This window comes from Zeus faber, assembly GCF_960531495.2.
Source record: "Zeus faber genome assembly, chromosome: 11".
Lineage (NCBI taxonomy): Eukaryota > Metazoa > Chordata > Actinopteri > Zeiformes > Zeidae > Zeus > Zeus faber.
In genome coordinates, this window is record NC_137205.1 from 33,254,323 (window position 1) to 33,269,263 (window position 14,941).

The following is a 14,941-nucleotide window of genomic DNA, read 5'->3' on the forward strand; positions in this document are numbered from 1 at the left end:
TACTACTATTACGCTACTACACCCCTTCTACTACACTGCTACTACTACTACTGCTACTACACTACTACTACCGCTTCACCACTACTACTACACTGCTGCTACACTACTGCTACACCACTACTAATACACTGCTACTAAACTACTCCACTACTACTACTACTACACTGCTACTTAATTACTACAACACCACTGCTACTACTACATTTCTACTACTACACTGTTACTACTACTATTACACTACGACACCACTTCTACTTCACCACTACTACTACACTGCTGCTACACTACTACTACTACTACACCACTACTAATACACTGCTACTAAACTACTACTCCACTACTACTGCTACACTGCTACTCAATTACTACAACACCACTGCTACTACTACACTGTTACTACTCTACTACTATTACGCTACTACACCCCTTCTACTACACTGCTACTACTACTACTACTGCTACTACACTACTACTACCGCTTCACCACTAGTACTACACTGCTGCTACACTACTGCTACACCCCTACTAATACACTGCTACTAAACTACCCCACTACTACTACTACTACTACTACTACTACACTGCTACTTAATTACTACAACACCACTGCTACTACTACATTTCTACTACTACACTGGTACTACTACTATTACACTACGACACCGCTTCTACTTCACCACTACTACTACACTGCTGCTACACTACTACTACTACTACTACTGCTACACCACTACTAATACACTGCTACTAAACTACGCCACTACTACTACTACTACACTGCTACTACAACATTTCTACTACTACACTGTTACTACTCTACTACTATTACACTACGACACCGCTTCTGCTACACTACTACACATAGTTGGAGACAGAGAGAGAGCACAGGGAGCACAGGGAGTGACTGACAGAGCAGAGTGCACGGACACATTGTCTTGCGTGCACAGAGGATGGGTTAGGGATGTACGTGGACGTAGCAGCAGCGTAAGCAGGTGGAGCAGGTGGAGTATGTGGAGGTGGTGTCGCACGTGATGAAGTTGCGGCTCAAGGTTATCACTTGTATTCCCTAAAGTTTTATTATAATTTTTTTGTTTTATAATTGTTGTACAGAACTCACGCATATCAACCAGTTATTCCTCACGCTGACAATCCCAAAATTAGTATCATTCATTTTTTTTCATTCTTCGTATGTATCTCGCCTACGAGCAACTTTCCTTTTCCTCCCTCTGTTCTCTGCCGCCCCAAAGCAAACAAAGCGTTGCATCACCATGTCCTAGTGTGGAGTCAAAGCTGCTCTGCACTCATTCCCACTCAGCAGGAAGCGCAACGCAACACAACAAACGCAGCCAACGCAACACAACAGACGCAACGCAACACAACAAACACAACCAACGCAACACAACGCAACGCAACACAACCAACGCAACACAACGCAACGCAACACAACAAACGCAACGCAACAAACACAACGCAACACAACACAACGCAACTCAACAAACAAACACAACACAACGCAACAAACGCAATGTAAAAAACAACACAACACAACGCAACAAACACAACGCAATACAACAAACGCAAAAAACGCAACAAACACAACGCAATGCAACAAAAACAATGCAACGCAACACAACACAACGCAACAAACACAAGGCAAAACAACACATTGCAACAAACACAATGCAACACAACACAACGAAACAACACAACGCAAGAAACAACGCAACAAACACAAAGCAACAAACACAACACAACGCAACACAACAAACGCACTGCTACAAACGCAATGCAACACACCGCAACGCAACAAACGCAACACAACAAACCCAACACAACAAACACAATTTCATTTCATTTTTCTTTTTTAGTCATTGATCAGACGCTTTTATCCAAAGCCACTTACAATTGTTCAAACACCGACGGACGCAGCCATCAGGAGCAATGAGGGGTTAAGTGTCTTGCTCAAGGACACTACAGCATGCTAGCAGGAGGAGCCTGGGATCCAACCAGCAACCTTTAGATCACTAGACCACCAGCTCTACCTCCTGAGCTGCCATCCCCACAATGCAACACAACGCAACGCAACACAACGCAACGCAACGCAACAAACACAACGCAACAAACACAACGCAACACAACACAATGCAACACAACACAACACAACGCAAGAAACGCAACGCAACAAATGCAACGCAACAAACGCAACGCAACGCAACAAATGCAACACAACAAATGCAACGCAACAAACGCAAGGCATCAAAAACAATGCAACAAACGCAACGCAACAAACGCAACGCAACACAACGCAACAAACGCACGCAACAAACGCAATGCAACAAACGCAACGCAACAAACACAACGCAACACAATGCAACGCAACACAACGCAAGAAACGCAACGCAACAAATGCAACGCAACAAACGCAATGCAACAAACACAACGCAATGCAACATAACGCAATGCAACATAACGCAATGCAACAAATGCAACACAACAAACGCAACACAACACAACACAACGCAACAAACACAACGCATCAAAAACAATGCAACAAACGCAACGCAACAAAGGCAACACAACACAACGCAACAAACGCACGCAACAAACGCAACGCAACAAACGCAAGGCATCAAAAACAATGCAACAAACGCAACGCAACCAACACCACACCACACACAATCATCATCCTCATCAGCACAAGCAGCACCTTCAGGTGCAGGAGGTTTCTGTTTCCATCCCATTATTTCTGCTTTCCCCAATAATGTATTCAGATTCAGGTACATCTCTACTACTACACTACTACAAAACTAATATGCTTCTACTACTACTACTACTACACTATTACACCAACACTACTACTACACCACTACAACATCACTAATATGCTTCTACTACTCCTGTAATACTACATCACTATTACTACACCACTACAACAAAACATTTTTGCATGTCCTAATACTTTACTACTACACCACTACTACTTTACCACTACAACAAAACGAATATGCTTCTCCTACTCCTACACCACTACTACATTACTAGTATGCTTCTACGACTACTACACTATTACTATTACTGGGGGATGGTAGCTCAGGAGGTAGAGCTGGTGGTCTAGTGATGTAAAGGTTGCTGGTTGGATCCCAGGCTCCTCCTGCTAGCATGCTGTAGTGTCCTTGAGCAAGACACTTAACCCCTCATTGCTCCTGATGGCTGCGTCCGTCGGTGTTTCAATGATTCTAAGTGGCTTTGGATAAAAGCGTCTGATCAATGTAATGTAATATAATGTAATACTGTAATTACATCACTTTTACTACACCACTACTACTACATCACTACAACAACACTAATATGTTTCTCCTACTACTACACTACTACATCACTACTACTACACAACCACCACCATACCACTACAAAAACACTAATATGCTTCTCCTACCACTACACTACTACACCACTACCACAACACCAATACACTTCTACTACTACTACTACTACACTACTACACAACTTTCCACCACTATACCCAGAGGCGTCGATGTCTAAACCCAGCACAGCAGAGTTTCTTACAATAACAGGAAACATGTCTGTGTCTGTGTGTGTGAGTGTGTGAGTGTGTGTGTGAGTGTGTGTGTGAGTGTGTTGTGTGTGTGAGTGTGTGTGTGAGTGTGTGTGTGAGTGTGTGAGTGTGTGTGTGTATGTCTGTTTGTGTGTGTGTGTGTGTGTATGTGTGTGTGTGTATGTGTATGTGTGTGTGTGTATGTGTGTGTGTGTGTGTGTGTATGTGTATGTGTGTCTGTATGTGTGTGTGTGTGTGTGTGTGTGTGTGCTTCAGTGTGTGTGTGTGTGTGTGTGTGTGTGTGTGTGTGTGTGTGTGTGTGTGTGTGTGTGTCCATCACATGATGTGTGTAACTCTTGGGCAACACTGTCACAAGATGTGGCCCAGAGAGCACAGTACATAATTGTATTTGTACTTTAGGGTACATAAAGTAAAATAATTGAGGGTACATGAGGTGGTGTAATACTTGAGGGTACATGAGGTGGTGTAATATTTGAGGCTACATGAGGTGGTGTAATACTTGAGGGTACATGAGGTGGTGTAATACTTTAGGGTACATGAGGTGGTGTAATACTTGAGGGTACATGAGGTGGTGTAATATTTGAGGCTACATGAGGTGGTGTAATACTTGAGGGTACATGAGGTGGTGTAATACTTTAGGGTACATGAGGTGGTGTAATACTTGAGGGTACATGAGGTGGTGTAATATTTGAGGCTACATGAGGTGGTGTAATACTTGAGGGTACATGAGGTGGTGTAATACTTGAGGGTACATGAGGTGTTGTAACTGTCTCACTGTCTCCACAGGAGAAGAGCCCCTACTCTCCCACAGAATGCTGCTGAGCTCCTCTCCGTTGGGGGGCGTTTGATTTACCAGCCATGATGAAGACTGAACCTCCGTCGGCCAGAGGGGGAGGTGGGGCCCCCGGCGGCGGCGGGGCGTCCGGCGGGAGCGCCAACCTGCGCAGTCCGTCCCCGCACCGTAACGCCTACGAGGCCGGCCTGGCGGCGCTCAAACAGGCCACCGATCACCTGAACAACGCCGCCAACGGCTCCAACACCACCAAGCCCCCGCCCCTGCCCCGCCCCGGGGGGAGGGGCCGCATGTACGGATCCAACGTCCACCGCATCAAGAGCATGTTCATGCAGATGCAGTCGCCTGGCGATGACGAGGACGGAGCCAAGACCATCGGTAAGAAACAAACACCACCTCCGCAGGGCGGTGTTGAGAAGCCGCTACGATGCTTTAGGAAGGTGTTCAACGGGAACGGGTTCACTTCCTGTTTGGGGCCAGATCTTCAACACAGGGGCCCCCGGACACTAAGCAGCTTCCTGTTCCACCGAACGCCCCCGTAGCTTCACCTGACTGCAGCGGCAGCCATCTTATCTACAGGAAGTGCTGCCACGCCCTTTCTTCAAAACACTGTAATTCATCCTATATTTCCTGTGTAAGAAGTAAGATGGCCGCCTGCGTCCAGCTGCTGGAGGGAAAACACCAGTTATTCCTAAAAAATATTAAAGCACAATACTTTGTGCTTTATTACTTTGAACATTATTACTTTGTACTTATTACTTTGTGCTTTATTACTCTGTGCTTTATTACTTTGTGCTTTATTACTTTGTGCTTTATTACTCTGTGCTTTATTACTTTGTGCTTTATTACTTTGTACTTTTTACTTTGTGCTTTATTACTTTGTACTTATTACTTTGTGCTTTATTACTCTGTGCTTTATTACTTTGTGCTTTATTACTTTGTACTTTTTACTTTGTGCTTTATTACTTTGTACTTATTACCTTGTGCTTTATTACTTTGTGCTTTATTACTTTGTACTTATTACTTTGTGCTTTATTACTTTGTGCTTTATTACTTTATGCTGTCTCCTGTCTACAAGACAAACATCAGGGTGACATGGTGGACAGGATGTTGTGTGGTTTGATGCCTTCATATGAACGTGAGGGAAGCCCCGTCTGTCTCTCCTGGAGGAACAGACGATGTCACTTCCCTTTGGAGAACATCTGTGATTTCCTTTTGACTTTGATGTATTTGGTGATCTGCCCAAGGTTCAAGCCAAACAGCTCTAGAGAGGTCAAAGGTCACTGTCTTCCCTGTGTTCTCGGCAGGTAAGGACCAGGTGGTGAAGCTCTCTCTACCCCGAGCCTCCAACCTCAGCGACAGTCTGGACCAGAGACCGCGAGTCCCGGAGAAGGTCCACCGCTTGGACCACAAGGTCGGCATGGAGGACGGGGCCTCGCGGGCCGCATCCCCGGGCCTCTCCAAGCTCCAGGAGACAAGGAAGATATTCGAACAGCGGACCCTGCAGGTCAGAAGCTGTTTAGAGACCTTTCAGGTCATTTCAGGTCCTTCAGGACGGGACAGGTAGACAGGAGTCCTCTCCTAGAAGACCTGAGGGTCTGGTGGTGCACACACACCCTCCACTTCCGCTCTGGGGTCTGTGGGCGAGTAGAAGAAATTAGAATTAAATTCTCCGCTCATGGCAGGGACACAGTGGACTGAGGTTCTCCTGTCTCACTGAGGTTCTCCGGTCTCCCCTCCAGGAGAAGCAGGCAGCCACGAACCGCATCCTCCTGAAGAAGGAGCGTGCTGGGGGGCTTCAGGGGGGCCGTCTGGACGTGGTGGCTCGTTTCAACGGTTCCACCGAGGCTCTGGACCGGCTGGACAGCCCCCCCCCCGCCGCCGTCAGCCCCACCGTCAGCCAGCTCAGCGCCGCCTTCGAGAAGGGCGACCTGAGGAACAACCTCCACCTCCCCCAGCGCTCCTCCTCCTCGCCGCTGCCCACCCCTCCACACAAGCCCCCCAAACCCCCCGGGCCGGCGGAGGCCACAGGAAGCAAGGTGCGAAGGAGCGGAAGGAGATTTAGGACGAGACGTTGTGTTGGTAGCCTCCTCGGCTCGGGCTCCTTCCCAGAAACGTTGCGTGTCTTCAGGTGTAAACGCTCATTGTGTCCTTCCTCCAATTTTCTTTGTAGAGACCGATGTTCGATTCCCTGAAATTTCCCTTAGCGATGCTGGTTTTAACTGAAGGTGTGACGTTCCCAGAGCCTCCGAGTGCGACCCAAGAACTTCTAGCACTGTCACTGTTTTTTTTCCTGTGGCTCTGGTTCAGTTCGTTATTAATGAGGGAACCATGGAGTGGAAAAGAAAAAGTGAAGAATAGAACCTACAATGAAATGAAGTCTCTCTCTCTCTCTCTCTCTCTCTCTCTCTCCCCCTCCCTACCAGGTTAGGGAGCCTCCCCCTCCCAGTTGTCTTCAGGAGGAGCCCTCAGGAGAGGGGATCTCCCATGGTTTGGAGCAGCAGGAGGCTCCACCCCAGAGGAGCGAGGAGGAGGAGGAGGAGGCTCCGTCAGGAGAACCTCCCCCCTTCTCCCCTTCCGCCCCTTCTGAAAGCAAACCCCCCTCGGAGGCCCGTCCAGGGACCGAAGCCAGGGGCTCCAGTACCAGCCCCGCCCCAGAGAGGGGGTCCCCCGCAGCGGAGCGGGGCCAGCCCAGCGGGGACTCCGAGGCCGGGGCCCGGCTGGTGCAGGCCGAGGTCCACGCCTCTCTGGAAAATGGAGAAAAGGAAGGTGCCGACTCCTCCCCTTCCTGTCCGGAAGAGAAGGAGAGCGGGGGAGCAGCCGAGAGGAGGGGGGAGGAGGAGGACGAGGACGACTGGAGGAAGGACGACCTCTCCACAGGCGACATGGTGGACATCAGCGCCTACAGTGGCCTGGGGGACGAGGACTCCGGGGGCAGTCAGCTGGAGGACGACGAGGACGAGGAGGAGGATGAAGATGAGGCGTACCAGCTGGAGAGCGGCTGCTCTGAGGCCCCCGGCCTCCCCGAGGAGGAGGAGCCTCCAGCAGCCAATAGGAAGATCCGCTTCAGCACCGGACCAATCAAGGTGAGTCTGCTTTCGACATTATCTGGGATCCAATCCCGTCAATGTTCTTATTGATCAGATCAGTGTGTGTGTGTGTGTGTGTGTGTGTGTGTGTGTGTGTGTGTGTGTGTGTGTGTGTGTGTGTGTGTGTGTGTGTGTGTGTGAGTGAGTGTGTGTTGTCTCACACACTAGGAGATCGTTTAATTTCATCACAGTGTTTCCTGCTGATGCGAACGTGAAGAGAAACCCTGATGTGACAAAGCCTCTGTCAATGAAGGAACCTTGAAAACCTCTCACTCCCTCCTTCTCTGTTTCTCCCTCTCTCTCTGTAACAGTAAACCAGTTTAACCCAGTGGATTGTGAAACATGCAGTGACACGTTGAGCAATGCACTTCCTGTGTGTGTGTGTGTGTGTGTGTGTGTGTGTGTGTGTGTGTGTGTGTGTGTGTGTGTTTGTGTGTGTGTGTGTTTGTGTGTATATGTGTATGTATGTATGTATGTATGTATGTATGTATGTATGTATGTATGTATGTATGTATGTGTGTGTGTGTGTGTGTGTGTGTGTGTGTGTGTGTGTGTGTCCATGGAGTGTGTCCCCGCAGGGGATTTGACCTGACAACCTATCCTGCAGGTTCAGGCGGGCTCGCCTCTGAAACAGGAAGTTTCACAGTTTTGAAAAACGTGAAAGTGGGCGAGGCTCTTTTGGGTGGATGTGGCCAGCGGCTCATAGGACATGCCTCTCGATGACCAAACTGATGTGTAAGGGACAGTTTCGATTTATAAAACTTTCTACCTGTTATCAGAACATGTAGGATGCCAACTGGACCCTGCATCCCTCCATCTGGAGGAGTAGGGATGGAGGGAGGAGTGATGGAGGGTTGATCCCACTCCACATTTCCTTATCACCCTGTGCTGTCAGCATGCTGGACGTCCAACACAGAGTATTTGTTCCATTGCATCTAGGACAGAGTTAGTCTGCAACTGGAGTTGAACTTGTCAACCTGCAATGCAGCTCTTTATTCATTCTTAAATCATCAACAACCGCTGCAATAACTCTGTCCTGTGATGACCTGTAGGATGACAAGAGCACACAACCACCACCAACCCCCTCTCTTTGGAGAACTATTTATCGTGAATCACCACGGTGAGACAAATAAACATAGAAACAAACAACAACATGAACATGGAAAACCATAAACATAGAAACAAACAACAACATGAACATGGAAAAACATAAACATAGAAACAAACAACAACATGAACATGGAAAAACATAAACATAGAAACAAACAACAACATGAACATGGAAAATCATAAACATAGAAACAAACAACAACATGAACATGGAAAACCATAAACATAGAAACAAACAACAACATGAACATGGAAAAACATAAACATAGAAACAAACAACAACATGAACATGGAAAAACATAAACATAGAAACAAACAACAACATGAACATGGAAAATCATAAACATAGAAACAAACAACAACATGAACATGGAAAACCATAAACATAGAAACAAACAACAACATGAACATGGAAAAACATAAACATAGAAACAAACAACAACATGTACATGGAAAACATAAAAATCAGGTTAGGTTGTGTGCAAAGCAGGTGATGGGGTGTGTGTTTGTGTGTGTGTGTGAACATAGAAACAAACAACAACGTGAACATGGAAAACATAAACATAGAAACAAACAACAACATGAACATAGAAAAACATAAACATAGAATCAAACAACATGGAAAAACATAAACATAGAAACACCAACATGTACATGGAAAAACATAAACATAGAATGTGGAAGAACTTCTTCTGCTAAAATCGGTGAGGTTAATCTGCCCGCTACAAGAAAACAAAAACTGAGAATATTCAAGATATTTATTCTGCAGAATAAAGAGAAAGATTCAGTACTGCTCCAAACCAGTGTTCTGACCAGTCTACCCAAACTACTGACCAAGAGAGTTTTATACCAAAGAGAGGTTGTGTGCCTTGGTCAGATGTCATTTACAAGACGCCCCTCAATTGTCTACTCGGGTGTCTCCCCTAAAACAGTAAAAAACATAAACATAAAAAAACATAAACATAGAAACAAACAACAACATGTACATGGAAAAACAAACATAGAAACAAACAACAACATGTACATGGAAAAACAAACATAGAAACAAACAACAACATGTACATGGAAAAACAAACATAGAAACAAACAACAACATGAACATGGAAAAACAAACATAGAAACAAACAACAACATGTACATGGAAAAACAAACATAGAAACAAACAACAACATGTACATGGAAAAACAAACATAGAAACAAACAACAACATGTACATGGAAAAACAAACATAGAAACAAACAACAACATGAACATGGAAAAACATCAACATAGAAACAAACAACAACATGAACATGGAAAAACATAAACATAGAAACAAACAACAACATGTACATGGAAAAACATAAACATAGAAACAAACAACAACATGTACATGGAAAAACAAACATAGAAACAAACAACAACATGTACATGGAAAAACAAACATAGAAACAAACAACAACATGTACATGGAAAAACAAACATAGAAACAAACAACATGAACATGGAAAAACAAACATAGAAACAAACAACAACATGAACATGGAAAAACATAAACATAGAAACAAACAACAACATGTACATGGAAAAACATAAACATAGAAACAAACAACAACATGTACATGGAAAAACATAAACATAGAAACAAACAACAACATGTACATGGAAAAACATAAACATAGAAACAAACAACAACATGTACATGGAAAAACAAACATAGAAACAAACAACAACATGAACATGGAAAAACAAACATAGAAACAAACAACAACATGAACATGGAAAAACAAACATAGAAACAAACAACAACATGTACATGGAAAAACAAACAGAAACAAACAACAACATGTACATGGAAAAACAAACATAGAAACAAACAACAACATGAACATGGAAAAACATAAACATAGAAACAAACAACAACATGAACATGGAAAAACATTAACATAGAAACAAACAACAACATGTACATGGAAAAACATCAACATAGAAACAAACAACAACATGAACATGGAAAAACATCAACATAGAAACAAACAACAACATGAACATGGAAAAACATAAACATAGAAACAAACAACAACATGTACATGGAAAAACATTAACATAGAAACAAACAACAACATGTACATGGAAAAACATAAACATAGAAACAAACAACAACATGAACATGGAAAAACATTAACATAGAAACAAACAACAACATGTACATGGAAAAACATCAACATAGAAACAAACAACAACATGAACATGGAAAAACATCAACATAGAAACAAACAACAACATGAACATGGAAAAACATAAACATAGAAACAAACAACAACATGTACATGGAAAAACATTAACATAGAAACAAACAACAACATGTACATGGAAAAACAAACATAGAAACAAACAACAACATGTACATGGAAAAACATAAACATAGAAACAAACATGTACATGGAAAATCATAAAAATCAGGTTAGGTTGTGTGCAAAGCAGGTGATGGGGTGTGTGTGTGTGTGTGTGTGTGTGTGAGTCAGGACATCAGCGACGACCACACAACATTTAATAACCCATTCAAACAGGGGAGTGAGAAACACTGCAGAGGAGGACACGCCCTCATCACTCTCATCGCCCTCATCACTCTCATCGCCCTCATCACCCTCATCACTCTCATCACCCTCATCGCCCTCATCACTCTCATCACCCTCATCACTCTCATCGCCCTCATCGCCCTGATCACTCTCATCGCCCTCATCGCCCTGATCACTCTCATCGCCCTCATCACCCTCATCACTCTCATCACCCTCATCGCCCTCATCACTCTCATCACCCTCATCACTCTCATCGCCCTCATCGCCCTGATCACTCTCATCGCCCTCATCGCCCTGATCACTCTCATCGCCCTCATCACCCTCATCGCCCTCATCACCCTCATCACCCTCACCGCCCTCATCACCCTCATCACCCTCATCACCCTCATCGCCCTCATCGCTCTCATCACCCTCATCGCCCTCATCGCTCTCATCCCCCTTAATCGCCCTCATCACCCTCATCGCCCTCATTGCCCTCATCCCCCTCATCACTCTCACCTTCCTCATCGCCCTCATCACTCTCATCACCCTCATCACCCTCATCACCCTCATCACTCTCATCACTCTCACCACCCTCATCACCCTCATCACTCTCACCACCATCATCACTCTCATCGCCCTCATCAGGAAGAGAGGGAAGAGGAGGAAGAGGAGGAGGAGGGAGGAGGAGGAGGGAGGAGGAGGAAGGAGGGAGGAGGAGGAGTTGGAGGAGGAGTTGGAGGAGGAGGGAGGAGGAAGGAGGAGGGAGGAGGGAGAAGGAGGAAGGAGGAGGAAGGAGGAGGAGGAGGAGGAGAGAGGAGGAGGGAGGAGGAAGAGAGGGAGGAGGAGGAGGAGGAAGGAGGAGGGAGGAGGAGGAGTTGGAGGAGGAGGGAGGAGGAGGAAGAGGAGGAGGGAGGTGGAGGAGGAGGAGGTAAAAGATGCAGGGATGGGAGGTGGAGGAAGATAGAGGGATGAGAGATGGAGGTGTGAGAGGTGGAGCAAGATGGGAGGTGGCGGGATGAGTAGAGGACTTACAGAACAGTGCGACCCCCTGCTGGTGGGTGGAGTTATGTTGTAATTCTCTCCGGGATCAGGTTTATATATATTTATATTAATATACAAACAACCTCTGACCCCTGACCCCTGACCCCTGACCCCGGCAGGTGTTCAGCACCTACTCCAACCAGGACTACGACCGCAGGAACGACGACGTGGATCCCATGGCGGCTTCAGCCGAATACGAGCTGGAGAAGAGGGTGGAGAAGCTGGAGCTGTTCCCTGTAGAGCTGGAGAAGGGTGCGGACACACACTGTACACACTGTACACACAGTACACACTGTATACACACCACACATAGTACATACTGTACACACTGAACTCACACTGTACACAGTGATATACAGGCTACACACACAGGGAGCTGGTACTAGCCTCTTACAGGATAAGCATTAGCACTGATTAGCTGCTGCTGATCTGCTGATCCAGTGACTTATTCTATTAAATATAATCATTGAATGTCTAAGTACAGCGCTGTGCTCCACCTTCCACTGTCGCTCCTCCCCCAGACCAGCTGCATTTTATCTGATTCTTATTACTTTATTACTTTATTGATGTCTTAATTATTTTATTTATTAATTTATTACTTTATTACTTTATTTATTTCTTTATTTATTACTCTATTACTTTAGTTATTACTTTAATTTCTTCTGTAAAACTCTCCTGGCTGTTTTAGATATCTATCTATCTATCTATATATATATACAGTATATATCTATCCATATAGATGTATAGATAGATATATAGATAGACAGACAGACAGACAGACAGACAGATAGATAGATAGATAGATATGTATGATGTGGTTTGAACAGCCACACCTGTCCTGGGTCAAGGTAATTAGGACCCAGGATCAGTGTGGCTGTTGCTCACCTGTTGGTCGTTGCTTGGTCTAACGATCAACAGGTAAAACCTCCATCCCCACCCACACACTCAGCGGAGGAGCCCTGTCATGACACGTGTCTGCTCCGAGTTTGTTCCAGTTTGTCTACTCTCTACAATAAACTTTGTTTTTGAAACCCCATCGTATATATATATATATATATATATATATATATATATATATATATATATATATATATATATATATATATATATATATATATACAGTATGACGTGTTTGGGTTCGATATTGTCATGTTGATGTATTCTTACTTTAATTGCATAGTAATCATAAAAAGCAGCGTGTTTCACTCATTTTGGAAGCAGGAAGTCCAAATATGGAAGACATTCTTCTCAAGGCTGTGATTAACAGCCCCTTGCTCCGCCCCCAGATGGCGACGGCCTGGGGATCAGCATCATCGGGATGGGAGCCGGAGCCGACATGGGGCTGGAGAAGCTGGGGATCTTCGTCAAGACGGTGACAGAGGGAGGAGCAGCACAGCGAGATGGCAGGTAGACACCCGTCTGTCTGCCGGCCTGCCTGCCTGTCTGTCTGTCTGTCTAAATGTTCGCTGTATTTCAAAATGCCCACAAAGAGGGTGGCAATGTTGTGTATGAGGGTTGTCATGGAAACCAAACAAACAACAGTCAGAAACAGAGAATGTAAAATCAGAAACACCAAGGTTTAAAGAATCTGTTTCCAAGGTTACACTGGCCGCACCCATCCCACAGAACCCCGCCCACTTTGTGAGGAACACTGCAGCGCTCTGCACACACACAGTACGACCTCCGTCATGTAGGAACACACTGAGGTGGTGTAGTTGGTGTGTACATGCTGTGTGTTATGAGGGTGGGTTTCAAGATGTCAGCTGGTTCTTCACAACACATACTTGAAGAAACTGACAACCTGTGTGTGTGTGTGTGTGTGTGTGTGTGTGTGTGTGTGTGTGTGTGTGTGTGTGTGTGTGTGTGTGTGTGTGTGTGTGTGTGTGTGTGTGTGTGTGTAGGATCCAGGTCAACGACCTCCTGGTGGAAGTGGATGGAACCAGTTTGGTTGGAGTCACTCAGAGCTTCGCTGCCTCAGTGTTACGCAACACGACAGGCACTGTCAGGTCAGTGCATACACACAACACTGGGCATGGCCAGGTGTGTGGTTGGTTGGTTGTGTGCAGGTGTGTGATTGGTTGGTTGTGTGCAGGTTTGTGATTGGCCGGGAGAAGCCGGGGGCGCAGAGCGAAGTTGCCCAGTTGATCCAACAGACACTGGAACAGGAGCGATGGCAGCGAGAGATGATGGAGCAGAGATACAGGGAGTACCTGGAGGAGGACGAGGAGGTGCACACACACACACACGCACACACACACACACATAGACATCGTTCAACGTGACATTGGGTGCATCAGGATTTCCTGTTCATCAGGTTTTCTCTCATAAACTCTGCTCCATGTTTCAGCTTTATCACACGTTCATCACCTTCACAGTCACACACACACACACAGCTTTTAACGCGTGTGTGTGTGTGTGTGTTTGCAGACAGGGGAGTATGCCACAGATGAGGAGGAGGGGCTGAGCCCTGTGTTCCCCAGCTCTGTGGAGGTGTTTGATCTGGTGGAGAACCAGAGCTCGTTGTCCCCCGTGGAGCTGGACCCCGACAAGCTGGCCCACAAGTTCAAGGAGGTACCTGTGTATGTGTGTGTGTGTGTGTGTGTGTGTGTGTGTGTGTGTGGTCATTTTAGACTATTCCAGTTCTCTGGAATCAAGATTCATGATTCAAGAGGTTTATTTGTCACATACATATGTGACCCACCGTGTACTTTAGGGTCACTTTGCGGCTTTCTTTTCCGCATCATTTGAAAGTGGAAAATCCGAGCTTCCAAACAAGGTGTCACATGCGCAA

General features: G+C 45.5%; 1 protein-coding gene across 1 annotated transcript in view; it reads left to right on the forward strand.

Annotated features, from left to right (window-relative positions):
* The window catches only part of ppp1r9ba (protein phosphatase 1, regulatory subunit 9Ba), a 29,677-nt gene that overhangs the window by 4,119 nt on the left and 10,617 nt on the right, over nucleotides 1–14,941 (forward strand). Inside the window, exons 2-10 of the mRNA XM_080009385.1 lie at nucleotides 4,364–4,748; nucleotides 5,678–5,877; nucleotides 6,113–6,409; nucleotides 6,797–7,456; nucleotides 12,270–12,402; nucleotides 13,437–13,557; nucleotides 14,052–14,156; nucleotides 14,243–14,378; nucleotides 14,578–14,721. Of these exons, the coding sequence (XP_079865511.1) occupies nucleotides 4,436–4,748; nucleotides 5,678–5,877; nucleotides 6,113–6,409; nucleotides 6,797–7,456; nucleotides 12,270–12,402; nucleotides 13,437–13,557; nucleotides 14,052–14,156; nucleotides 14,243–14,378; nucleotides 14,578–14,721 (2,109 nt within the window). The 5' untranslated portion in view covers nucleotides 4,364–4,435. The remainder of the gene's footprint in view (nucleotides 1–4,363; nucleotides 4,749–5,677; nucleotides 5,878–6,112; nucleotides 6,410–6,796; nucleotides 7,457–12,269; nucleotides 12,403–13,436; nucleotides 13,558–14,051; nucleotides 14,157–14,242; nucleotides 14,379–14,577; nucleotides 14,722–14,941) is intronic.